Source organism: Haliaeetus leucocephalus, unplaced genomic scaffold (genome assembly GCF_000737465.1).
Source record: "Haliaeetus leucocephalus isolate CR32 unplaced genomic scaffold, Haliaeetus_leucocephalus-4.0 Scaffold339, whole genome shotgun sequence".
NCBI lineage: Eukaryota > Metazoa > Chordata > Aves > Accipitriformes > Accipitridae > Haliaeetus > Haliaeetus leucocephalus.
The window spans coordinates 11,821,521-11,847,839 of NW_010972775.1; the positions used below are offsets into that span (position 1 = coordinate 11,821,521).

Below are 26,319 nucleotides of genomic sequence, written 5' to 3' on the forward strand. Positions count from 1 at the left end.
CATACAACAGAGCAACATTTGGGCTACTCTACAGAAGATGTTTCATGCCACGTCAGCTCATGCTCTGGAGAGCAGAGAAGCAGAGGCAGCAACTTTTTTTTTTGTTCCAGAAACAACCAAGAAGAATAAAACTTTGTACAGCCAACAATCTGGTCCAGTAATCCCATGTTCATAATGCTATTCAACATTAAAGAAAAAAAGAGCAAGGGATCAAGCTCTGACACCTTTTCCAGGCACTGAAAATCCCTCCCTACACACTCACATTTAAACATGAGGTACAGGTAAGGTACAGGAAGGAGTAGTAAAGTAAAAATAAAAGCAGCTGTAGATACAAAAGACTGCCACATTCTGAGCCAGCCCTTTTCCAAACTTCCCAAGTGCGGCACTGTAGGAGTTCAAGGTCAGTTCAGGCTTATTTACTGTAAATGGCTAGTTTTTTAAATGTAGACAGTCTGAATTTTTTTGTCTGATATGGCAAATTGCTTTGAAACATTCTGAATGCTATTGTTCCCTGTTTTCTGTGATAAAGCAACTGCATATGCACATTGCGTGTGTGTGCACATGCGTAAGAAATGCCATCTGGACACTGTATGGATAAAATGTAAAGCACAAAGCAGCATCTCTGATCTAAGCATCCAGGTTACAGGAGAATAAGTACTAATTCAGAGCATTATTGTCTTTTTCCAAACAATGTGACTGTTTGTTCTTTGTTTAAAAGCAATGCCTTTGCTTATTGCAGCCTGATTTATGGCATGGTGCACTACGGAATTGCCTGGGCAGGGGATGCAGTCACACACAGCACAAGACATGGGAGGAACCAAAGCATTCTTCAGTGATTATCTAACTATGTGTTGCAGCAACATCAAAAGTCCCTGAACACTTCATTAAATAAGCTAAAAAAGACACAAACTGTTTGCAGAATTGGGATTGCCAAGTAATATGAAGGAATTGTCACGGAAAAACCTATTACATGAATTCTTCCCCTGTGGTACACCCAGGAGATCTAGATAAGTATCTTAAGCATATACAGTTACAGATGTTACAATGTGAACATGTGGAGACCACAAGGTATTAAAACCTGGGGCTGAATTCTGTGTTACCAAAGCCTGTAGGAGTTTTGCCATTAACTTAGAGCAATGTTAGTATTTGTCATAACTAACACAGCCATTATGTCAACATCATAAATGCACATTTGTGCCACAGAAAGTTACTGCACCAGAAGGAGATAGGCTCACTTTGCCTCGCTCCACAGCGGCAAGAGCGTGGACACTAGTGAGGTTAGCTCCCATATTTTGGGTGACTGTTGAAAGAAAAAATATGAAGAAAAGTGAAAAAAACAGTTACGGGAGCCTCGGACTCTGCATGACTGTGCTGTCAGGCACCAGCCTTGCTCTCCTGTGCTCTGCAACACGCAGCTCTTTTGTGCTCAGCTTCAACAGGAAGGAGAGATGCCATGAAGATGGAGGAAACCAAGCCTCCTTTCCTGCAGTTTTGGGTTTCTGCCTGGACTGCCCCATGTCCAAGAAGATGGAAGCGCTAGCTAAGTCCCTCCCCAGTTATTGCTCTCAGTGTAATTTTCCCTGGTGAAGTTTCTGGCAATCAGTATTTGTGGTGCCAACGTTGAAGCTGTTCTTTCAATGGGGGAAATACCAGTGCTTGTGTATTTTGAAACTGATATTCCCTGTATAAAAGCCAAACAGTAGTCAATGCGCTCAAAAGCTGGAATAACAGTGTACACCTGGTTTGGAAATACACTTAGTTTTAACTATCACCCAGGAAGACTTGGAAACAGCCAAGATGTTTTGCAAAACTGAGCGCTGCACTTTTTCAGATTCCACAATGTCCTCCAGCAGCCAGACACGGCAGTGCTGGTTTGTTTGGTTGTTTAGGTTTTTTTACCCTCCTGCAGACTAAGTTCTAATTTAACCCTAAGCTCTGCTAGTTTAATTAATATTCAAAACCACCATATGTTTATGCTCCCTCCTTGTTCTCCTGTATGTTACAGGCATAGAATACTGGACCACAAGCAAGCAAACGTCACAGCAAGGACTGCATAAAATGTCAGGAGGTTTGGTAAGCATAATTAAAAGCAGAGGCCTCCTTAGAGCACCACAGTGGTAACAAGCAAAGGCATTTTTATGTTTTTGAAAGCAAAGAAAGCCAAACAAAGAGTTATGAAGCCCTTTGTTCTCAAAGAGGTCATCAAACACATCGCTGGGTATCCACACAAGACTAGCTTGTATGAAGCCCATTAAATGTGACTAAAACCACACATAACTGTCACTAGAGGAAAAATGATTTATGTTTCCCTTGTTTGAATATGCTGCACACTACACTGCTGAAACATACAGAGACTTTTCCCGTGACTTCTGCAGAGGACCCAGTTCTGTCTGCTCAAGTCATATCCAGCATCAATGGTCTGCACATGCAGCCCCATCTACAAGGGCTCAGAGACTTGGGACAGAACCAAAGTTTAGATAGGGAAGAAATAAACATTTTAATTCACCAGTGTATTTACTTCTTAACATAAATAAAGAGCACTAGCATTTATTATTTATAACCAGAATTGTCCTATAAGCACTTGTCATAAACTGTATCTCAAAGCTGCAATGAAGCATCTTTGGACAGATAGCAGGAGCTTTGCTTAAATATGATAAATGGTTAATTCTGTACAGAGAAGAGGCTTAAAGACAGCAGCCTTCCTGTAGGTTTTGTGAGAATGATAAAAGCACAGATCAAGTAGAATTTCAATAGAGTTTTAGATGCTTTGGGCCAGAAGTTTAATTTTACAATTTAACTATCCATACTTGTGGTTCTGAGTCTGCCAGGTTCAACCCACCATCAGCTCTCAGACAGGACCTGTGTCTCAGTAGAGACTGCTGCATGGCTGGGTAAGACTTCCTTTGTTCACACCACAAAATGCACAAGTAACACAAGTTCCCTCAAAGTCAATGCAACTTCTAGCACCCTCAAGGGTAATTTTGTGCTTAAACACTTGTAGAACCAGGACATAGGCTACTGGGTGCTTCATATCCACTCTGCCTTTCACAGGAGTGCACATTCGTAATGAAACTCCGCTGAACTTACTAAATTATAATCAGAAAAAGAAAATATGACAAACTACACCATTGCCCTTCACTTCTTGTTGCTAATGAAGGTAACATGCATTTTAATGTATGAATTTAAAAAAGTGACTTGCCAACACATTGGTTCCATTGGTAATGCTGGAGATATCCTTGTGGGCAGCTACACCTGTATCCTCCAATTATATTTTGGCAGCCATGCTGACACCGGTGGTTTCCATCACATTCATCAACATCTAAAAAGGTGATATATACTCTGAGTTTTGGGAAAGAAGCTCAAATTATGCTATATTTGAAAAGACTGTTACAAATAATCATATATATTCATATATCATATATAGAGGTATATTTCAAGATCTTCCAAAAACCTGACCAGTGCTGGGACATCACTTCAGGCCTTTCAGGTTTTGGATTTCTGGCTCCACAGCAAGTAACTAAGGACTGAAAACACTGAAAGCTCAAATTCAGCCACAATTTTCAGAGTTTTTGCATTCTGCTATGGAGCAGACAGTAGAAAGCCATTTGTATGTGGGACCCCCAAGGCTTTCCTAAGGCTCCCAGCTCCACAGCAGACAGTCCCTTGCTTTTACCCAAGCATCCAACCTAGGAATCCCAGGCTATGTCTTTTCAAAGCAAACCAAACTCTATCCCAGGAGAAGGCTCTAGAGGCTCTAGGGAACCAGAGAAATAAAGTCTGCAGCCCTTGAACTCTCTCTTTAGCAGGTTGCCTTGGAGATGCAAGACTTCGTGTCCTTGGTGAGTCCCTCAGAAATCCATGCAGGATTCAACAGAAGTTACGCTGAACTTATGAAGCTTAAACTAAAATATTCCAGGCTAAATTGAAGCCTCCTCAGAAAATATCTGTCCAGCTTTTTAGCATCCTGCAATATATCTATTTATTCAGGCCCATGGAGAGAAATACTGCCTTGTTGCTAAATTTCCATACCCCACTCCCCTTCAATCTACACATGCTTACTCCATAGGTGCCTCATTGGGTGACAGTATGGCTGAGAGAAGATGAAGGAAAGCAAGAGAAGGCCAAGTTAAATGCACTGTGTGTTGTACCTACCTTCACAGCTAAGCCCAGTTTGATCAAGTGAGAAGCCACGTTGACACTCACAAACAAAACTTCCTGGTGTATTCTGGCAAATGCCCTTCGCCCCACATAAATTGATTTCAGTAGCACACTCATTGTTATCTGAAGGAAACCAAAGCCTGAGTGTTACTTTTTATTCCTTGTTGTGAAGATGATCATTTAGCAATGCTAACAATGAGAGTCTGTGACAAGAGGTAAAGAAACATCAGTAACGTAGCTGTCTAACTGCCCTCTCCATTTTTCACTTTGCACCACAGAAGGAGAGCTTCTATTACCTTCTTTTTAATTTGAAAACACTAACAACAGTGATGGGAAGGGAAACACTCCTTTTCTTCACCAAGAATATGGAGATTGATGTTGTAGTCTTCAAACACCCCCAAATTCACACCAATACCACAGGATCATCAGACTGCCACAAGCAGGATCCAACTTGCAGAGCAGAAAGAGTGTTTTGCAGGAAGTAGTTTTGTTTAACACTTCCACAGACATAATGGGTATGTGTTTCAAGGACAACTGCAGAAACATGTTTCATGCATGCTTATTGTTTCAAGAAGCCTTGACATGATCTGTAACATGGGTTCTCCAATAAACTACAAGAACAGAAATATAACTATTTTTTTGCTCAGTGGGAAGAAAGGGTAAGGCAAGAATTACAAATTGGGTGTTTTTGCTGTCTGATTCTTGTAAGTGCAAAATTCAAAGACACAGATTATGAAAAACAAGGGAAGGTAGGAGGAAGGGCCTCTTTGCATCTTCTGCTCTGGTGGAACTGGGATCAGAACCTGGCCTATATTTCCATTTGGTTTCTCAGGAAGCCGATTTCACCTCCTTGCTACTTTGCTTCTGGAATAAGAGTCAGTAATAAATTCCAAATCTGTGTCTACATTCCCATGTCACTTACCAATGCAGGCTGTATGGTGCTGAGTGAATCCAGGAGGACATTTACAAGTGAAACCCCCTATAGTGTTGACGCAAAGGAACTGGCAGTTGTGCTGCTTTGTCGCACATTCATCAAGATCTAAAAAAACCCAAGAAAACATCTTTCACTTACGTTCCCTGCGGAGGGTCTGACAGTTCAGCTGGACTTAGAGAGAAGTGATTGCAAACAAATACTGTATCAAATAAACCCTTTTGAATCAACGTCTCACATTCCACATCAGCTTCCAGTTCCTCTCACATGAAGCCACACATGCAATGAATGGGACTGTGGTGCTACACTAGTGTCCATGCTAACGCTGGATTACAGACACCACTCTCATCTGTCTGAAAGATGCTGTTACATACTAAATGTTTGCTTTCACTGCAGTCAATAAATGGGAAGTCATCATCTTCATGAGAAGCAGTGGCAGACTGCTAAACGGTATTGCACTGAAGCATGCTATTACTCCAAAAGAAGTATTTAAATGCTAATGACAAAATACAGTCATTTCCCATGCCAAGTTTAGAATTGCTGCTCTAACTTGTGCGGTTTCGGTCAGATCTTTGCTACCAAGACACATAAATAAATGGAATTATAATGAACATTTCAAAATCCCTCCTGCACTGCTGTCCCTTATTCAGCATGCAGCAGAGATGGTATGTTAAAACTCTGTTGATGCTGGACAATGCACTGCAAACCATGCTCATCTTTGCATCCATTAAGATACATTTATCACTGAAAAATATGGTTTAAACCAACATGCTTACCAAAATAAGACCAATCATATACACTGTTGGTTACAAAGTCTTTTAAGATCAGCTGCCATCAGCCTGCAAAAATTCCTGTGGATTTACTGTTCATCCAGATTATCAAAGAACTGAAACACCAGCTCCATCCTGTGCAGGCCACTTTCACTGTCTTTAGTGGAAATACATGAATCAAGGAGACAGATTTATATCATTTAAATGGCCTTGGATTGGTATTTGCCTGTGAAACAGTTTCTGCAGTAAATTCTTGTACTGATTTTTACCTTTGCAGCTTCTCCCATCTTCTTGCAGGATGTACCCTTTTGGACATGAACACTGGAAGCTGCCCTCTGTGTTTTTGCAGATGAAATTGCAAGGTTTGGGGGACTCATTACATTCATTCAGATCTAGAAGAAGCAAAACCAGATACCTCAGTGCTGATAACCAATATTTGTGATAATGATTTTCAAAATGCTCAAGAGATATCAGCAGCAAATCAAAATCCCCAAAGCATTCTAATGAATGACATTTTCTTTTCTCATTTTTCAAAATCTTTGTATTTCCTTCTTCAAGTTATCTCTTAGTAATAAACTTTATATACATACACCATAATAAGAAACCTACCTATGCAAAGAGTGCCAGTTATATCTGTAGTATAGCCAAGGTTGCAATGACAACGATAAGATCCCCTCTCATTGATGCATTCCCCATTACGGCAGACATCATGAATAACCTTACACTCATCAATATCTGCAATTAAATAAGGGTTAGTTCACAATGGAACAAGAACTGATTTTATACAGTTTCAATAGTTTTTTGTGACCTGACATGAAAAAACCCCACACCTTACATAAAATAAAAAAAAATACATAAAATAATGAAATATTGCACAAATTAAGGAGAAACACTAAGTAGAAAAATACAGAATGTAGCATTAATCTAACTTTTAAATGCAATGAACAAGCCTTAAGCGGAAGCGAACAACTGAGCTGATCATGTATTAGCCTCCATAAATCAAACATCACTTTGCTTTCAAGTACACAAATAGCTCTTAATCTGTACCTACAACACATTCAAATGTGAGAGTGCAAACTCCCATTTGAATGCGTGTCAATCAACCAGCATGCAAAATAAATATCTGCCAAGCTGGGATGGATGCCTCGTCATCCGGGGCCTTTGGCTATGCACCCTCCTCCCAAAGGACTGTACTCTCTCAACATGAAAACTCTCAGAAAATGTCAACTGATACCCAAACTATTTAGGACCTCACAGTGTTCAAATATGCAAAAAGAGAGTTTATAATTTATCACTTAATTTGGCATTGTTAAGAGAGTCTTTAATAGAAAAGTCAGTACCTGCTCCATTAGACATGTATCCTCGGCCATGAGGGCAAAGCTTCTTGAAGGCCACAGTGCCTGGGAAGGGGCAGACCTCGCAGTTTTGGCCCCAGCCTCGGCCACCATCACAGCAGCATTCAGACTTGGTGACAGAGTTCCTGTTGCTTGATCCGATTTGACACATACTTTGTAAGACTTCAGTGAAGCAGTAGCCCTCCCTGTTGTCTGGAAGACAAATTATGCATCACAGAGAATCCTAATGGTGACAACCTCCAGAGGGTCACGAGATATTAGGAATTTAGTCAGAAATATAAAAGAAAGGGCATACTTCACCCTGGGACTGTGGAACTGAAAGACTACCAGCAGTAAGAAAGAGAGCACAACGTCTAAGGGAAACAAAGAAGATTTAAGGAAATTTAGTAAAAGGTGGAAGACAAGGTTCATTATGCTTATAAAAATATATGTTTCGTTTGAACCCAGAGAAAAAGGACTCGCTGAAAATCAGGACCAAAGAAAAGAAAGAGCAATTCCCAGCTGACTGAAACCACTGAACAGTCAGCTTTCATAGCAAGTCAACCCAATCAGACTGACTGAAGCAGGCATACGTTAGCATGGAAGAATGAACTTGCAGGAAGCCACCTACTCACAAAGGCACCTTCCTGAAGGCATGTAAATTCAAGACCATGTTTACTCACTATACATTTCTAAGTTTAATTTCAACCACAATTTCTGCCATCAAAGTGATAGTTCATTAGGGTGTTAATGTGTGACTTACCAAGGCATTCGTTCTGGGCGTCACTGACAGTGAACCCCTCATTGCATTCACATCTGTAACTTCCCACTGTGTTTACACAACGGCCATTCTCACAGATCCCAGGTTTGGTCTGACATTCATTCTCATCTATGTTTTTCAAATGATATGACAAAATCAAGTCCATTACTGGATTAAGGCAGGTTAAAGTTTGTACGGAGTTCTTAAGCTATGCATTCTGCCTGGTTAAACTTGCATAATTTTGTTTTGTTTTGTTTTAAATAAAAAGTCTCTCTTACTCAATTTTCAGAGGAAAGATGGCTATCTAACTCTCAATATTATATATTTTGTTACTATGTTTTCTCTGCAATATATTCCTCGCTGGTTTTAAAAATTTTTCATAGTTACAGCTGCACTTCTGAATGCCATCCAAAGTTTAAAAACAATTCAGATCTACCCTCATTCGTGCTAACAGAGATAAAGAAGCTCACAGCAATGGGCCCAATTCTCTGCTTTCTTCACTCAGAGCAATTCATCATCAGCAGTACAAGTTGACTGTAAAGAGCCACATCGAGATTTTCTACTTACTGCCCACATGTGTGCACACCTGAACAGCAAAGCAAAGCACCAGTAGATCCATTACACAGGTAGTTGTGTAATTCTTCCCCTGAGTTCCTTAACACTTTGTTAAATCCAAAATTTTCAGCTCTGGTGAGTAGCTGTGTGTTTCAAGAGCTTCAACATGTCAGTGTCACTTACCTATACAGCCTTCCCCATCTGGTCTGCGCTGATAACCGGGTCCACAGATACACATATAGGTGCCAATTAGGTTTTTGCACTCCATCTGTTTTGAGTCACAGTCGTGAATTCCTTCTTCACACTCATTCTGATCTAAAACACAAGGTTTAGACTTCATTATATGGAGAGACGATCCTGGAAATTCACAATAGTAAATTCTGACTTTGGAATTTCAGTCGTAATCAAACTCTACATACTTTTATTGTGCTAAACCAACCATAAGATATACTAGCCTAGAGCAAATTGATTTCTCCCAAATGCCCATTTTCAGGGCAAGACAAAACTGTATCATCTGATATGACCTCACTTTATGCAGATGTATAAGTTTACAGGCAGGACAGGGCTAATACAATCAACTGCATAATGCAAACCATAGAATTCATCCCAAATTCTTTCTGACTCAGTTACTTCCTGGGATTAAAACTCTGGCCCAATAGTGCAGTGAGTCAGAGCACTACCCCTGCAGGAATTTGAAATCATTATCTCTTAACTGTGAGAGTCTGGTAGGAGCTTTACCTCTGCACATTCTCCGGTCCTCTCGCAGAACGTACCCCGCGGGGCACTTGCATTCATAGGATCCAAAAGTGTTCACGCAGCGGAAAGCACAGAGCAGAGGGTTCTGAACGCACTCGTTGACATCTGGATTTGGAGCAGCAAAGACCATGAGGGAAGTGAAACATGCTTTTGTAAAACTCGGCAGACTTGAGTGCACAGGTTTTAGGTACAGGCAATACCACAGATCCCAGTTTACTGAGGGCTAAATTTTAATAGTTGGGGACCCATGGTTCTACTCATTATGGATTTCTGTGCAGGAGCAGGCACCAGACATGCCAGGATGTTTACACAGCTACCTGAAGCTTCAATATCTTCAATAGCAAGCAGCCAATGGAAATAATTTCCAGATCCATGCTGCCAAAAATACTGTCTCAGTTAAAACTGTATCTTTTCCACATCTAGGCTCAGTTTTTATGACTGGTTATTTTTAAATTCTAGATGCACTAATTCAGCTTCTTCGTAAACTGAATTCCATAAAACAATATCCTTACCGGAAACGTTATTTTGAAGTGCATTTACATACACTCTGGACTACTTGAGTAATTACTGCTATATAATGATGTTTATGCACTCTTCTAACTCCTCCTTTGCAATTTGAGCTTTCACCCAAATTCCACAGGGAAGTGAAAGAAGCTCTAACTGTATATAAAACTAAAGCAAGCTGATGCAAAAATAGAAGCATTCTTTTGTATGGGCTTGCAAATAAATACATTGTGGCAGATAATTTAAGAACAGCTGTGTCAGGTCAGAAGGGAGTGTCAAAATGTCCTAGGACATTCTCCTCTCTCTGGCTCTAACAGGAGGCAGCGAGTATTAAAATTTAAACCCATACCATGTATGCAGAGATCTTTCCCCTGATTCAGCCGCTCAGTTTAAGGACTTACACAGCCAAAAGCCACAACCAAACTATCAAGCTTAATTTCCACAGATGGATTCCCACACAAATTTGTACAATCTCTTTCTGAGTCAATTTATACTTGTGGCCTCACTAATATTCTGCAGCAAAGATTTCCACAACTGAAGTAAGTACTATGCATATAAAAATGTTTGCTTTGGTTTGTCTAACATGTTCCCTCTATTTTTGGTACCTTTACCACTTGTGGCTTTTTAAATTTACATCATGTATCTCTTCAACCACATTTTCCACACTGAAAAATTCTAGTCTAATTAATTTTCTGTGTGCCCCTTCTATAACTCTGATCTTCCTTACTCCTCCCTTCTTTGTGCATTTTCAGATTTTTATTTTTGAAATAAGAGATGAAAGCATGAAAAATATTCAACCTAGGGGTACCATGGTAATTGTCTAATACTGTATTTACATTCTGTTTTGTTCCCTGTTTCTTCCCTAACAAACCCAAGCAGCTCATTTTCTATTTTCATCATCCACAGTGACTCTCTTCACTCAAGGGTCATCTAGGAGGTAAACAAAAACCATACACACAACAAGCTGCATTTCTGGGGACTGTTCTGGAGAGATTGTACCCCAGCATGCTCCTCTCTGGGCAGTCCCTTAGCAGATACCACCAGAAAGCCTTTTCACCCAACCTCCAGTTAGAAAAAGGTACCACAGTTCAAGGTAGATACAAGAAGGAGGAACCTATTTTTCTGTTTCAGATAAAGATGCGTTGTTCTGAATGTCCATATTTTTTTTTTTAAGCTGCTTTAGTCTCCTAAATTCTTTCCTAAATCAGGAAGCTGTTTCAGCACACAACAAAGACAGTCCTTCACACATGGGAGTCTCACCTTCACAGGTCATCATCGGTCCTGGCTCAAACCCCTCAACGCAGGTGCATTCAAAACCTCCCACCACATTCCTGCAAGTTCCATTTCCACACGGGTTTCCAACAGCACATTCATCAGTATCTGCAAGCAGTTAAATCAAGGCAAGAATACATGGTTATACTCAACCAAAAAGGTGTGAAATCTATGTTGTCAATGTACAACCAAAAAAATACAAACATACAAAATCCAAGAACTAACTTCAGTTACTGAATTAGTCACAGGCTCCTAGCATAATTTGGGATCACTAGAGGTTATCGAGTCAAACACTCAGCCAGAGCAGGACCAACTTGGAGCAGATTGCTCAGGCCCTGCCCTGGCAGGTTTTAAGCACCAGGGGGGATGGTGACTCCACAATGTTAGAATAATATAACCCCGCTAGTCCTTAATGCCATACTTAGCAATTCAGGAGATTCTTTAAAATGGAAGATGAAACAGTTATACTTACCCACACATTGAGCTCCTTGTAGGATGTAACCATACGGACATTCACAGCGGAAAGACCCATCTGTGTTGATACACTGCCCAAATTTACAGTTATCTGGATCAAGGCACTCATCCACATCTTAACCAGAAATACAAACAACACAGTAAGTGCAACTGACTTCATATGCTTTTAGACTTCTCTCAAAAAACAAGTGTTGCTCTGGCAAGAAATATTCCTGAGATTGCAAAAAAATACTAATATTTGAATTTTGGTATTAGGATGAGGGCACAGAAACTGTCTTGCAGGCCAGCTTTCAGAATGCAGAAAAGAAACTGATTCTAAATGTCAGATAAAAATCCTCTCCGACTGGGTCTATACGGAGAAGAGTAGATATGAAAAGCAGTAGTCATCCAGCGCTCCTTAAATGACAACTTTTGCCAGTAAGGCTGAAGTGCTGTTTGTCTTGGGAGAGAACAGAATGTACTGAATGGATCTGGGAAACTGTGACTTGCACTTCTGGAGGATTAAAACCATTTACTGTAAACAGGCTATATATATTGTATAAGAAAAGACAGGTATGCTATGTGAACCATTCTCTAGATCCTACATAAGTTTCCTAGCAAGTCTGCTCAGCATAAATTAAAAAGCAAAATAAGCTACTCTAAAAGAAGTTTAATTTCTGATTTATAAGATATTCGAGCTTGAATTTAAAATTGGTATGAATAATTGAAAAACAAAAAAAGTACAGAAGTTTCCACAGTTCATGGCTCTTGGAAATAGTTGCAGAGGTGTTATTCTCAATTGAAAGGGAGTATGGCTCATGGGTAGAAAATGGCATACTGATGCAACAACAGCATCATGTAGTTCGGCACTTACCCAATCTTGCATCACCAGGTCCAACAAGGATGCCAATTCCAAATGGACAAATCTGTCTGAATGCCTCTGTTAAAAAAAATAAAAATAATAAAATCAAACCATGTTAAATTCTATCTTGGTGATCAGCATTACTCATGAGCTACTCAAGTAACCACCAATACCAATTCATCCTCCTCATGTTCAGGTCCAGAAATATAGTATGTAAATGTATAAACTTGTAATTTAATCTTACATTCACGTAAAAACTCTATGCTCACTTTACATTTCATCTGATCTCCTGTATGTATATATGTAAAATCCTGTAAATAATTAGCATTATTTAACTTCCTTTTAGGAGCAAACTAATGCAATATTTCCACTTTTAAAGTATCAGTACTAGTGACTGCATTCTTTTCTGTTGTAAATGAAATATTTCCTAGATTTTCTGAAGAAGACACAATTAAATCTATAGTCACCACTTAGTGGCTCCTTAAAGGATGCCAATCTCTATCTCTAGAGTAAGTAATAATTTTATTATAGGTAGGCTGAAAGTAAAATTTCTGGGTTCAGCTTAGAGTGAAGTCACCACTCAGTTTCCAAATCCACAAGGTTTTCTGTGTGGCTTTTGAAGATACAAAGATGATGTAATTCTTTTGAGAACAAGTCACTCTCTATTTTTTGTTGCAGAAATCATGTACTTCCTTACCTGTGCAAATCACCTGGTAAATTCTTGCATTAGAATAAATAAGAAATCCTAAATTTCCATTCTGGTGGACCAAAATGCAATAAGGATGCATGTAATCATAAAGGCCCTTCAGCTTCAGAACCTCCTCTACTTTTGGGTCTGACACACAAAAAAAATTCAAGTCTTGCAACTGAAACTAACCTTCCACCTCTCTCCTCTAAACCACATCTTGAGCAGATGGATGCACACAGGACTGTAATTCAAACCATCTCAAGATGCTGCTGAGCCATATTCTCTACTAACCATGCTCAGAACATCACAGAACCCTTGACAAGATTTCGCTTTTTCTTTTGCAAATGCAGTAGGCTGCAAAGAGGTTTACAGTGCAGCAGTAGAATACAGTCATAGACATAACAAATGTTACGCTTTCTTTAGTTGAAATACATTAGCTGATCTTTGATGAGGTTGAACAAAATAGAACTAAATGTAGATGCACACCTCCACTGAAAGTATCAGTGTCCGGCACACTGCTAGGCTCTGAGTGAGAAACAGCCCTGTGCAGCTGGGCAGCACAAAACCTGCCTGTTGCTCAAGCCTTCCAAAGGAGACTGAGGTGGCACATGTGTTTGAGGTTACCAGCCTGCATTCAGATAGCATGCAATGGAGAACACGCATGAGATAACAACTGAGTTGGTTTTTTTTTTTAAAAAAGAAATGATTCCACTGTCCGTGACATGCCAAGACATAAACTTCCCAGACTCGGATATCTTAAAGCTATTTCTTTTTTAAAAGATGAGAAAAATGGCCTTGATACCATCCTTTCAGAACAGTTTGGACTGTGAAAAATATATGAGCTGACACTTAAATGAAATGCTGCGATGTATACCATGCTTTTCCAACTGACTTTGGTTCAAATGTTCCAGGGCAACAGAATGGAACATGCACAGGCAATAAGCCTAGGAGGAATATTGCAACTGGCACATCTGATTCTCTTTTCTTCCCTTGGCTTTTGTGAGGATTGTCTGCAAAACATCTACATGACTTATTAATGAAGTGAACTGTATCAATGTATTGCTGAAACCAGTAATGCTGTTAACCACATTTGTCAGCATGAATTAAAGTCCGTTCAGCAAATTGCACCATTATGGTATAAAGGTCTGTTGATTTGCTTGATGCCTAGTTACTTGGTCTTACAAAGGATACTAACAAAGGAAAGTTTCTTTGGCAACAGTCCAGGGAGGCTTTCCTTCATCAAGGCTTGTGTTTTGTCACTCCATGGTATTTATGCAAGTCATTCATATTGATAAGATTGCAAATTTAGATCTTTTTAATGACAAAATGTAGTCCCAAAATGTAACACAGTGATTCAGATGTGGATGTAATTTGACTGTTTTGTTGTTTTTTTTTAATTAGATTTCATGTTTATGGCACCCCTTCCCATACTTATTTACAATTAGATGAATTCCATTTGTGTCTTGCAGGTATTTCCACTCAGAGCCTATCAAGGACCTACTTACTACTTTCCACTTCCTGTACGTGACACTTCCAGAGCAAAATACTCAGCACCCAATCATACTAACAAATCTATAAGCAAACAAGCTTGAGACTGGACTATGCAAGGAATATGTTTTTTGAGACTGCAATGGTATCTACTTTACAGAGAGCAATGACAATTGTTAGGGTTAAACAATTAAACCTCTTAAAACCTCTGGAAAATTATTTTTCCTAATTCCTTCTTACAAGAATCCCAATCTTCTTTCAGTTCTGAGAGGCCATCATGACAGTAAGGTAACCTGGTCAATAACGCACCATCTGCTTCCTCTGGGCAGAGTTCACAGGGATCTCCCCATCCCTGTCCCTTTAAGGCGCAGCAACACTCTTGTTTGGAGTGGTTTCGGGACTTCGGTACAGAACATTTTCCATCTTCGAATTTGGTAAAGCAGTAACTTACTCTTAGATCTGCACAGAGAAAAACTTGTTATGAGCAGTTAGGGTGACTTTGGCACAGTTTTCTCTTAGAGGTGTTAACTGCAAAATTACAGGAGCCCCTCCCCCAAACAAAACACCCAACTTCCATCTGAGTCTATCAAGAAGGACCATTATTGTCTCTGACTGGGGAAGATGTGAAGAGGGAGGGAAGCTCCCTGCCCCGGTAAAGGAAAGCTATAGGATAGGGTGTTCTACTTCAGTCATGGAAAAGGAGGGGTTTTTCCTCTTTTATCCAGCAGAGATGCAAGTGCTGTACTCCCATACTACCCTCACTCTTCTTTCTAAAAACTGAATAGTGGCTTAATTTATTTATATTCCATTATTAGTAAGAATCAATTGAGTCAAGAGATTTTAATCAACTTGCAATGATAATACGGTGTAGTGTTAAAATGAGAGGCAATTTTCAATACCGCTTTCCTTCCTCATTCTTCCCTGAAGTACACACAAAAAACCCTGGCCCAGTGGCACTACACTTTCCTCCCTTAGGCTGGGTAACCAGGATGCTGGAGCAGAGCTGAGATCACAGACCACAAGCACCCAGCAGGCAGAGAGCTGGCAGCTCCCTGCATTGGCAGGGGAACAGCAACAGGGCAGTTGTGGAAGCAGCTGCTCATCCAGTTTTCCGGCTGCAGCGTCAATGCTGGGCAATGTCCAGATTTTACAAAAGTCCTAGGTAATGGGAAGTTTTAAACAAAACTTTGTTTGGCCTGAGATACTTGAAAAAAAAAAAAACAAAACCAAAACCACCAGTCTTCTCCAGGGGATGGGGAGAAGCCCACAAAGTTCATACACACATTTTCCTCTGATGTTATGTGTGAAACAGTGGTCTGTGTTCATAAGGGAGAATAGGCTACATTCTTTTTTATGATTTTGTTTCTTGGGGTTTTTTTGTGACTTTTTTCCTTACCTGAAGAGAACACCCTCAGACTGAAGAAACCTCATTTACACAAGCTACAAAAGCACAGCTAAAACAGCCGTGCTGCTTTCTTGAAGTTGAGTGAAGTAACTGTGCCAAACTGCATGGTGGTTTGGAGACTTGGATGAACGTTCACTGCAGGTTGGATTCATTTTTACCAAAACCACAGTTTCACATAGCCCACTGTGAAGTGAAGAACTCACTATGGTGTCAACAAGCATCACTGTTCTGTGCCAAGCCTAACTACAGACGTCCTTATAAAGGTCTTAGTCATCTGTGGTTCCCACTGTGCACACCGTGTATAGGACATTTAATGATGTATCTATTTAATAATTTCTCAAGTCTTTAAAATAACTCACTCCCTAATTTGCTGTGCTTGTTCTTTATCCACAAAATAAACTAACCTGTGGCTTTTCATTACTAGACGTTCAGCTTTTAGCATCTGATCTCTGTCTTAGTGCCCATGTTTAAGCTCTGAACAGTGTATGTGGTAATCTAGAAGCCAAAAGATGCTTCAGACTTTTCTAAGCAGATGGGTGTTTACTGACCACACAACACAGTTTAAGAATTTTTTCCATTGATCTTTCTTCCACCCACACATTTGTGGAGAGGAATAGCATATAACAAATGTTATTGTGAATTTGATAAGTACTCAGAACAGCCTTATTCCTGGAAATGCTGCTTTTAGCAGTGCATTGCAGTAGTCTCCTGCCTGTGTTCGTGCTCCGTCTCCCTGTCAGACGTGCCACAGCCTATACAGAGTCCAGGTAGCCTCAACATTTCTTCTAGGGGTGCAAGAAAGGGCTGCAGGGGAACATCATTTCCTCACTTAACCTGGTGCATTTAACATTACCTTCGCCCCTTTTATTGCAATGTTCTCTTTAATGACAAACAGATGGTAGGGAGAGACAGAACCTGGCCCCAACTACAGAATTATCATGTTTTCTTGTGAAAAACACTGTTTGAGTCAGAGTCTCCTTGTTATATTAGAAACAGGCAGCTAATAAGGCTTTTATAAAACAGCAAACAAATTTTGAAATGCTAGAAAATAGGAATGAACTTACCTTGGCATCGCCTTCCTGTAGAAGACAACACAAAGCCTTCTGGACACAGACATTTGAAACTGCCTGGAGTGTTGCTGCAAGTGCCCAGGGCACAAATTTCTGGCTGTTCCACACACTCATCAATGTCTTTAAGAAAAGTAATTAAAGAGATGAGAAATAAAAACATTTACACTGGCAGCTGTACTATGTAAAATGTAACCTTACATCATCACTGATATCTAACAGATTTGAAAAACAAAAAGGTCAAACAAAAAGAACAGACAGAAAGAGAAACAAGAAATCCAGGTGCAAAAATCCAGGGTTAGTTTTCAAATCCTCATCCAGTGGGCAAATCTCAGCAATGTACCATCAACCAAACAGCCTGGGATTAGATTTTTCTTGGGATTAGATCAGGTAGTTCTGTTTCAAACAAAAGTTGGTGAGACCTTTTCTGGGAAGTTAGTGACTTACTAGTGGCTACAGTTCAGAACTGTACACTGCCACAAAAGACTAAACATTACTCATGTTTAGATGCAGAGGGAAGAGGTAACAACTGTGAGTAGCTAGAAAAGGGACAGAAGAATTGTTCTGTACACACCTTCACATTTGTCATTCTGCAGGACATATCCAGGAGGACAAATACATCTGAATGACCCATCCAAGTTCTGACATGTGCCTGGTGAGCATTTTCCAGGCTCCAGTGCACACTCGTTGACATCTAAAAGAAAAGAAAGTCAATTTATTTGAGATAATTGCTATTATCTCAATAAATCTGTGGCTGAGGCTGCTTTAATTTTGATTCCATCAAACTGATGGTGGAACTTCCTAGGAGCAGAAGAGTCCTCTTCTCATCCTCTTGTCATTGTTTTCTTCTGCTAGGTACAATGATGATAGTGTGACAGTTTTCTCTGACCTCTTCTACTGTTTTACTAAGAGTATCTCCTCCAGGTTTGCTGCACTTTTTTTCCTACCCTAAAAGAAAGCACTCACCAACACAAGTCCTTCCATCCAGAGCCACCTCATAGCCATCATTGCAAAGACACTGAAAGGACCCGATCGTGTTCACACACTGACCATTCCTGCAGAGCATTCCATTTCCACTTGCACACTCGTCAACATCTAAGAAAAATAACATTGAAAGATATGTAAGGAACACCTACAACAAGTGAAATTGGGTAGGTGAGATTTGTTTCCGCTATACTGGCACGGTAACTGATAACACATAAATAATCCCGTTTCAAAAGCAAGTGAGGGGAAAATATCACTATTGGTCTATGTTGTAAAATTGTCAAAGCAAGAGTAAAAAAAAAAGAATGGCATATATCACATGCAAACTGGCTATAGAAAAGTGAGGAGTGCCTAATCAAAGAGGCCCTTTTTCAGACTGAAGAAATCAGTTTTTGTCTTTAATCACGCAAGGTGTGATCCTAACTCGATAGAGAAGATGGTACTAATGGTAGTTTCATTAGAAGTAGAAAGTCTTAGAAACATGTAACCAGTCTCAGCACTCCTTACCTATGCAGTCATTGTTGTGTGAGAGGATGAACCCCAAATTGCAGCGGCAGTTGAAAGAGCCAATGGTGTTTCTGCAGGTTCCGTTGCCGCAGGCGTCTCTCTCACACTCATTAATATCTACAAAGGAGAAAAAACAAGGAGCCAGAATTTTAATCACTGATGGGAAAAGGAAAGCCTGTAGCTGTCCCACAGGCCAGAGAAATAATCCACTGCCAACAGAGTGAATAGAAGGGAAAAAGATTATTGTATCTCCCAAAAAGAAGATTTTACATAGCTTTATACACTTGATATTAACATCTACAAAAATAATGAAGGGTCCAACAATCATTTATCTTACTGTGGGTCCTATCTCACCCTTCCCAATGGAAGTCTAAGCTATCTTTAATCAGAAGCATTCTGAAATCTCCTCATCTTGCTCAGACAACAGACACTACACTAACAGCTGTGAACAGGTTAAATACAGAATTTCCTTCTTTACGAAGATGACTCCATTTCTGAAAAGGGCACTCTTCTGGCAAGACATCTACCCTTCACTTACTCTGTTAACAAGCAGGCTGCATACAATTGCTGCATTGCAATATTCATCTATTAAATTTCTTGCCTGAAGGAATAAATGAGACAAGATGCTTCAAAAATTCTGAGAAGAATGGAACATTTTACTGAAAAATGAAAGCATTAGCAGTTCATTAGACAGGATATGTATTTTTAAAGGTTCACTCTACTATAATGAGATGTTCTTCATTCATTATCAGCTTCCTGTCATCTCTAATTGCCAGCGATGGTGTTTTTGTACCTTTTGCCTGGTGGTAAATGGCTCACAATCTCAGTTCTTGTAACACAACTCCTTATGACAGAGAGGATAGACTTAATTAACTGTCATAATGGAAGCCTAAGTACAGCTTAATTTTATATACTTGCCTATACACATTGTTCTGTCATCATTGGTCTTGAATCCATTGTGACAAATGCAGTAGAAACTTCCAACAGTGTCAATACACTGCCCATGGCTGCAGATATTGGGAATTTCTTGACATTCATTCCGATCTGAAAACAAAGAGGCACAGTGAAAGTTAAGGCCTCTAAACTACAGGGGTGGAAAGACGTATTAGCAGCAACCATGATAGTTAGAATCCAGTACATGGCCCTAATCTAAAATAGTATTTTTAATTTATTAATGACAAAAGCATTACTAAGTAAATCTCAGAAATGGGCCTATTTGCTTGTAAACTACCTTTTCCAACATTAGTGGAGCTGAAAAAAATTTAGTGTAAAAATGATATTTACCAAACACAAATTCTTGCTGGAGGGAAAGCACATCACCATGGCTTTGAAAAGTAGAATTAATTACATGAAATTGTATAGGGAGATTTCTGAGCGTTCTACATTGACTGCAGCAGATGTGAAAGCCACACAGAATTCACAGTTTGTATCCTTCTCATGAAAACAACTACTTGCTTTTAGCTATGTTTGATTATAGCATAAATTGCTTGATTAACTCACAGAAATCATAGAAAACAGAAAGGGAGATGAATCCCACACTTTTCTCACTAAGCTTACAGAGAGATAAAATGCATTGTAGATTTATCTACTCATTGTGCAGAGATAAAACGGGTACATGTATACATATGTGTTGTAGCATCCATGCTTCTCATGCAATGTAATGATCCTGTAAAGCGGACAAAGCTCAAACAGCAAGAAGAGTTACTGCTATATGGAGTCAGAAAATATTTTGCCAACAGCAGCAAACGCTTGACTGCATAATTCTACAGAGAGATGGGGAAAGCTATCCTGCCACCATGTGATATGCTGCCTTACAATAGCAGGGCATCTATTACACTAGTTCAACAGCTGACTGCTTCCTACTACTCTTGTTACGAATGCTTTCGGGCAGAATCCAGGATTCTATCAACAGTAAATAAAACAAAATATTAAAAACCAAAATGTTCGCTGTCCAGCACATTTTTTTCTGTGACAAATCAGAAACATGATCAAATGAGGTCTTTCTGTTGATCTCATCACCAACAAGAGCTGGTTTGATTCAATATGCTACCTGTTGTTTCACCTGCTGCAGCTCCAAAATATGACAACTGAGATGCTGCCATAAGCAGCACCTGTATTAGAATCTATTAGATTTTAGTGTTCAGTAATTTTCTTTTTCATGCAATCTAAGCAAAGCAGATGCAGTTTCTTACCAAACCATTCCCAGTTCATTGCAAAACTAAGAGTCAGGTTGTTCCTAACTGCAAAGAACTTCATGTACTAAATCTTGTTTTCCTGCCTCTGTTGCCTCTTCTCTACACTCTACTTGGCACACAGACAATCCTGATAGCCACCTTTCCCAGGATTACTGTACATCAATTGGGGCCACTAGTAACTTTGGATGGGTGTTCACTGAGGACCAAGCTCTCCCAATGCTATTAATGATACTGCTGCTATTTAGAGTCTAAAGGAGGCAGAAAGAAAACCAATGCTGGATAACATGCTGTCTTAAGAACTCCTAATCTTCGCAACTCAGGAGAGTGGAGATGAAAGAAAAACTATGACTCTCTTTGGTGCTCTGTGGGCAAATGAATACTGAGTTAAAGTCCCAGGGATAAGTCACTTCTTTTGGGGTAAACAGAGAACATTGTAGCTTTTTAAAAATCGGAAGGCAGAATTGTCTTAAGTGCCAAAAAAGAGTTTATATGAACATTTATTTATTATACCACAATAGGTAGCACCAGAAGAATGCTATTTTGCTAGTAAGATAAATGCAGTAGTCTTAGTACTAGTGGCTGTGATACAGCAGTTTTGATTCAATAGCATATAAACTACTGGGGTGTGATCATTTTCCATGCAGTAGCATGACTGATCCAACACTGCAAGGTGCTTAGCACTCTTTGCTCTCAGCAGAGAGGTTGGGAATTTCCTTACTTTGCTGGATCAAGTACTTTATCAACCACTTTTATTTTGACTCTAATTGTGTAACTTTATTTTCACTAACTATAAAATCAGAGGAAAATACAGGGAAGTATTACTGTTTGTGCCAAGTCATGTTTGGTATTGTAACCCATATCAGAACCTTCCCTGGCTCTTCCTGTACTGCTGTTAATGAACCCATAACAACAACAATTACATTAGGAACATATTGAATATTTACATGTGCCACTGCATAGCTTAACAAAACAAAGTTTTAGTTCTCATAGTAGTGTTCTGGTTGCCCGTACACCCTTTTCCCTCAAGGGTCACATAAAACAATGAAGAACCACACTGCAGGGAAAAATCCACTTCCTAAAACTCCAGTACTCAGAAGCAAAAACCCAAGGAAAGTGTTACCAGTTTCCGTTGTATTATTATTTTGTTCAGAAATGTATATTATATTTACAGCTGCTTGGCCCACAGCAGTGTTTAAAATCTCTGCAATTCTTCAAGTAATCAAGATAACATGAAGGCCTCTCTGGTCTATGATATTGTAAGAAAGCAAATAGATTAGAGAACTGCAGTTTAACAATAAGCTTTTTAAGTTAGTTATTGCATATGGCCTAGCAGATAAGTCCACCTTATCAGCAGACACCGCAGCAAGCAGCGAATTATTTGTAAAAATACAAGTGGCAAATAAATTGCTAAAACACATGTAGGAAATTATAATGAAAATCAAAGAATTTATGCAGAGGAAGGTCCCTGTCAGGACTGCAACTTAATTTTTAGTATCGGAAAATAGTTAGTCAAAAGGTAGTGAATCAATTGGTCTTCCCTCCCTAGACACAACATGGGCTAAAGAAAAATGTTTGCTGTTGGTGGGATAAAGCGGAAGACAAACACCTACTTAGGTGATTAACTCTCATTTATGCCTCTGAGATGGGCCCTTCAGCCTTCTGGGAATTACCACAATGTTTATGGGATGCCCTAAAAGGCTTTAAGAGGAGGATTCTTGGAGCCTCCTGGGCTATACTATCTTTCTGAAGAGGAGAGATTATTTTTTTAGACTTCTTTTAAAATATCTACTACTTTTTGCAGACCCTCACACAAACAAGCCAGAAGTACTCACCAGTGCAGCGGCCAGTTGATGTGAACCTGTAGCCAGGTTTACAGTCACAACGATAGCTACCAGCTGTGTTGACACATTCTGCATTCTGCTGACACACTGGTCCATTTTGGCATTCATCAATATCTGTCAATACAAAAAAGGAATTTGGTTGTTATGGTAAGCTGGCACTAGAAGGACACCAAAACCACCTTGTTTTTAGTGTAAAGAGTATTACCTTACCCAAATATAGGAATTTCTTCCTAATTCTGAAAAAATAAATATACTGATAAAAGTAGATACTTGGTTTCATTTAGGTATCTCCCTGAAATGACCCCAAACCCACATGTTCCATTTGTAAAATTCATTCCTATTTAGAAAATTTATATAATGGTTTTCTGAAGGCGTTGGAGAGCCCATGAAAGGCCTGCTGCAACACTTCACTTGGGTGGATTTCAATCTTAAGACTGTGATCAGAATAAGTAAGCTGCTATGTCTGCATAGATCTCCACTGGAGATTATGAGAATCTCCCTTGATCATAACAGAGCATCAAGATGCCTATTGGATATTAGTAGCTTTCAATGTAAACATCACCACAAAATTTTAGGCAAAAATTTTTGACCAATTTTCCTTACTTATGCTGCAAAAAGATATCCTTATTTCCCTAGAAATGTAACTGTGTTTCAGTTAGAAGCAGCATACAGAAGATGCTCCTACTCGAAGCTCTCAATGCCTTGCTTGCAGCACCCATGTTGTCAGCAGTCATAACCCACACCAGAGAATGATGGCAATTCATACTGCTGTTTCAAACTTTAGTTTCTCCATTAAACTAATACAATGTTACGAAATGTTTAAATTGGAAAGAAATCATCATGTGTTTATTATTTACAGAAATCTTTGTTCCATTAGAAAAAAATATCTTGCAATTAAAAAAAAATTGTGCTCATGATCTGACTCAAGACTACTACTCTTTTCTTGGCTTTACTGTCAAATGTGAAAAACAATGTTTCTTCCCATGACTGCTGACTCATGCTCCTTCAAGGCCTTAGGTGTCTGATGGAAAATCTGGTATTTTCTATGCAAAAGAATTCTACATGTCTGAATTAACATAATTACACTGGTATCAGTATTTTTCCCTCATTAAGGAGGACTTGCAAGTATATCAGATTTGCCAGTGTCTGAATTGCCAGCTGGTGAAATCCCATTTCTCTGAATGAGATCAGCACTCTACCTTCGCAGATCAGTAGCTTGTCATTGTAGAAGAAACCCACAGGACACTCGCATCGGAAGCTGCCAACCATGTTTATACAGATCCCATTTTCACACACTCCAGGAATCTCTCTGCATTCATCAATATCTGGAAGAAGAAATTTTTTTAAATACTTGTAAACAGCACTTCATGAAATCTTCTGCTACATAATATGTCCTTATGCATTTATCCTTAAGAGAATTACCAAACATAATGCGAGCATAAGAATGTTCCCAACTGCGATAGACAGTGAGTCATTCCAAACTGTGGAAATGTAGATATTTCATATATCCTCAGGTTCTGACTCTTCACTGTAGTGAAGATATATCCTGCCACACAGGAATGCAGAGGGTAGCACACGTCCTTCCCTCCTGTCTCCCACCCACAGCCCTGATGAACCTCCTCACTTTCCTGAGCGTTACAGTGGAGTTATCGGCAAAAGCCAGAGAGAACGTCACTGTCTTTGGTTTAATACAGGAGAGCACGACTGAATGCAAACACTTGTCAGAATTAGTTTTGCACTGTTTTTACCCTTGCTAATCTGAAAAAGACTTTCATGTTTTTATGTAACAGTTTGAAAGTGCCAATGCCAGGTAACATCTGAAGTGCTGCCAACATGCTATTAATTAGATTTATTAAGCCAGGAAGCCAGGGTTTGCCAATGCTCTATATACACCTGCATTAAGTAACTGATTTAGGCAGAAAAAACCCCAGCTGCTATTACAATTATGTGTCTTGCTTATTGGGTCCTTAAGTTACACATCTTTAATATTCTGACAACATGAGAGAGTTCAGAGACTCCCCCAAACCCTCTCCCTTTAGTAAAAATTGCCACATGCACTGATGTACATAAGACAGAGAATATGGTGGTAAATTGTCAACTAACATGAGTTTCCATCACATAATGTTTTGGGTTATTTTTATTTTGCTGCTGGATCAAACCTTTCATTTCCTACATTAGATTCTGTAATTCTGAATCCTCTGATTATATAAGGGACTGCAACTCTCCTGGCACACACATTGATTGCTACAGATGCAGCTTTTACATATGCATGTTAGCATAACCCAAGGTCTCCCAGCTGATGCTGATGAATGGCCCAACGAGTTTGATGAGGCTCAGCAACAATTTGAGCTAATGTTAATAGCTAGAAGGGGGAACTTTGCTTCTAAGCAATGACCTGGTAAAAAATAAATACCATACATTCCTGTAACTTCTTTAAAAATTACATCCCCATTTTACTAGAATTATTTCCATCTAACTAGCTGAACACTGCATCACAGCAACAGCTTAATGCTAAAGCACCTGATTACTGCCTGTATGCTGCTGCCTATGTTTGTTACAAGGCACATTATCTGCTTCTTATTTGCATTTTTGTGTGAATAAAAACAAAAGGAAGTCCCATTAGGGATTTACTCAACTCCTTGTCTTAGAATTCCTCATTCTCTCCCTCTTTTTGTTTTGCAATTTGTTACTCACGATTCAAATGTTACACACAATAACATATGTAAGAAATATTGCAGCTGAGCAGTAAAAAGGATTTTTGTGTCAAACCAATACACAGGGGGACTGATGTGAAATGTCAGATTAAATCTCTGCTTTCGTTTGAAGGAAAGACTCCTAATTCCTCTCAGACCAAATGCTGGTTGGCCTTAGTCCCAGACCTCTTATTCTCAGTATCTGTGCCCTGCTCATGTAGTAGGCCTGATTACAGCTTCTTTGGAGCTTTATGTTGCCTTGATTACAAGCAGCAATTATCATTGCTGCCAGCTAGGAGGAGCTAGGCAGAAAGTTTGTAGGCTCATTTGAACGGAGGGTTGAACTCCATTACACTGTTTAGTCGTTATTCCTCCCATGAAAAAAATAATTGGGAAAACAAATCTCCCCTCTTCCCTGGGCAGAGGTAGCATGGAATTTAGGTCAAAGCAGAAATTACAACTCACCAACTGGTAGTCCTGTATAAATGTCAATGAAGAAGCCAGGCCTTTGACTTCCACAGAGTGTGGAGAACTCATCTGCAACAGGAAAACAAAGCAGCAATTATATTATTTGGAATTAATCAACAATCAAAAATTCATTACATCCTTTGCCCAAGAAAATTATTCTACTCTTTCAGCACCTGCAAGGCACATAGAGGTATCCAGACCCTTCCCCAAGGCTCACCATGTGATGTGCTTAGTACGCACTTGGGTTCTCATTCAAAGGCCACTGAAATTAGCAAATAAAAAGATGTAGAAGGCTTGGGATCATATGCTGATTTTGCTTTGCATATGATTATATCTGTGCATTACAGTTTTTGCATACAAGGCCAGATCTGAATTTTAAAAACCTGAACTGTAAGTTGGACATTATCTGAATAACAATCTACGAATTTTGTTCTTGAAGCAAACCACCTCGAACCAGAGTGGGATGTCCTGGGCTCAACTCTGCAGAGTCTTATCTAGTGTGGAGGAATCCTATATGCTCATACAATTAGCCCAGAAACTCCGACATCTTACATTTAGCTGATTGACACAGATCATTCTCAGAAGAGACCGAGGTACCTCTGTAAACCCATGGTTACCACAAAGGCCC

The 26,319-nt window shown here is 39.5% G+C and overlaps 1 protein-coding gene across 1 annotated transcript in view; it reads right to left on the reverse strand.

The window, feature by feature from the left end:
- The window catches only part of FBN1 (fibrillin 1), a 144,005-nt gene that overhangs the window by 6,174 nt on the left and 111,512 nt on the right, over window positions 1–26,319 (reverse strand). The window contains exons 41-61 of the mRNA XM_010571868.1: window positions 25,689–25,760; window positions 23,730–23,855; window positions 22,522–22,644; window positions 19,413–19,538; window positions 18,495–18,611; window positions 17,970–18,098; window positions 17,578–17,697; window positions 17,001–17,126; window positions 14,841–14,990; window positions 12,368–12,433; window positions 11,513–11,629; window positions 11,029–11,148; window positions 9,247–9,369; window positions 8,692–8,823; window positions 7,957–8,082; window positions 7,200–7,406; window positions 6,469–6,594; window positions 6,129–6,251; window positions 5,081–5,197; window positions 4,153–4,281; window positions 3,200–3,319 (exon numbers count right to left, since the gene is read on the reverse strand). Coding sequence (XP_010570170.1) covers window positions 3,200–3,319; window positions 4,153–4,281; window positions 5,081–5,197; window positions 6,129–6,251; window positions 6,469–6,594; window positions 7,200–7,406; window positions 7,957–8,082; window positions 8,692–8,823; window positions 9,247–9,369; window positions 11,029–11,148; window positions 11,513–11,629; window positions 12,368–12,433; window positions 14,841–14,990; window positions 17,001–17,126; window positions 17,578–17,697; window positions 17,970–18,098; window positions 18,495–18,611; window positions 19,413–19,538; window positions 22,522–22,644; window positions 23,730–23,855; window positions 25,689–25,760 — 2,595 coding nt within the window. The remainder of the gene's footprint in view (window positions 1–3,199; window positions 3,320–4,152; window positions 4,282–5,080; window positions 5,198–6,128; window positions 6,252–6,468; window positions 6,595–7,199; window positions 7,407–7,956; window positions 8,083–8,691; window positions 8,824–9,246; window positions 9,370–11,028; window positions 11,149–11,512; window positions 11,630–12,367; window positions 12,434–14,840; window positions 14,991–17,000; window positions 17,127–17,577; window positions 17,698–17,969; window positions 18,099–18,494; window positions 18,612–19,412; window positions 19,539–22,521; window positions 22,645–23,729; window positions 23,856–25,688; window positions 25,761–26,319) is intronic.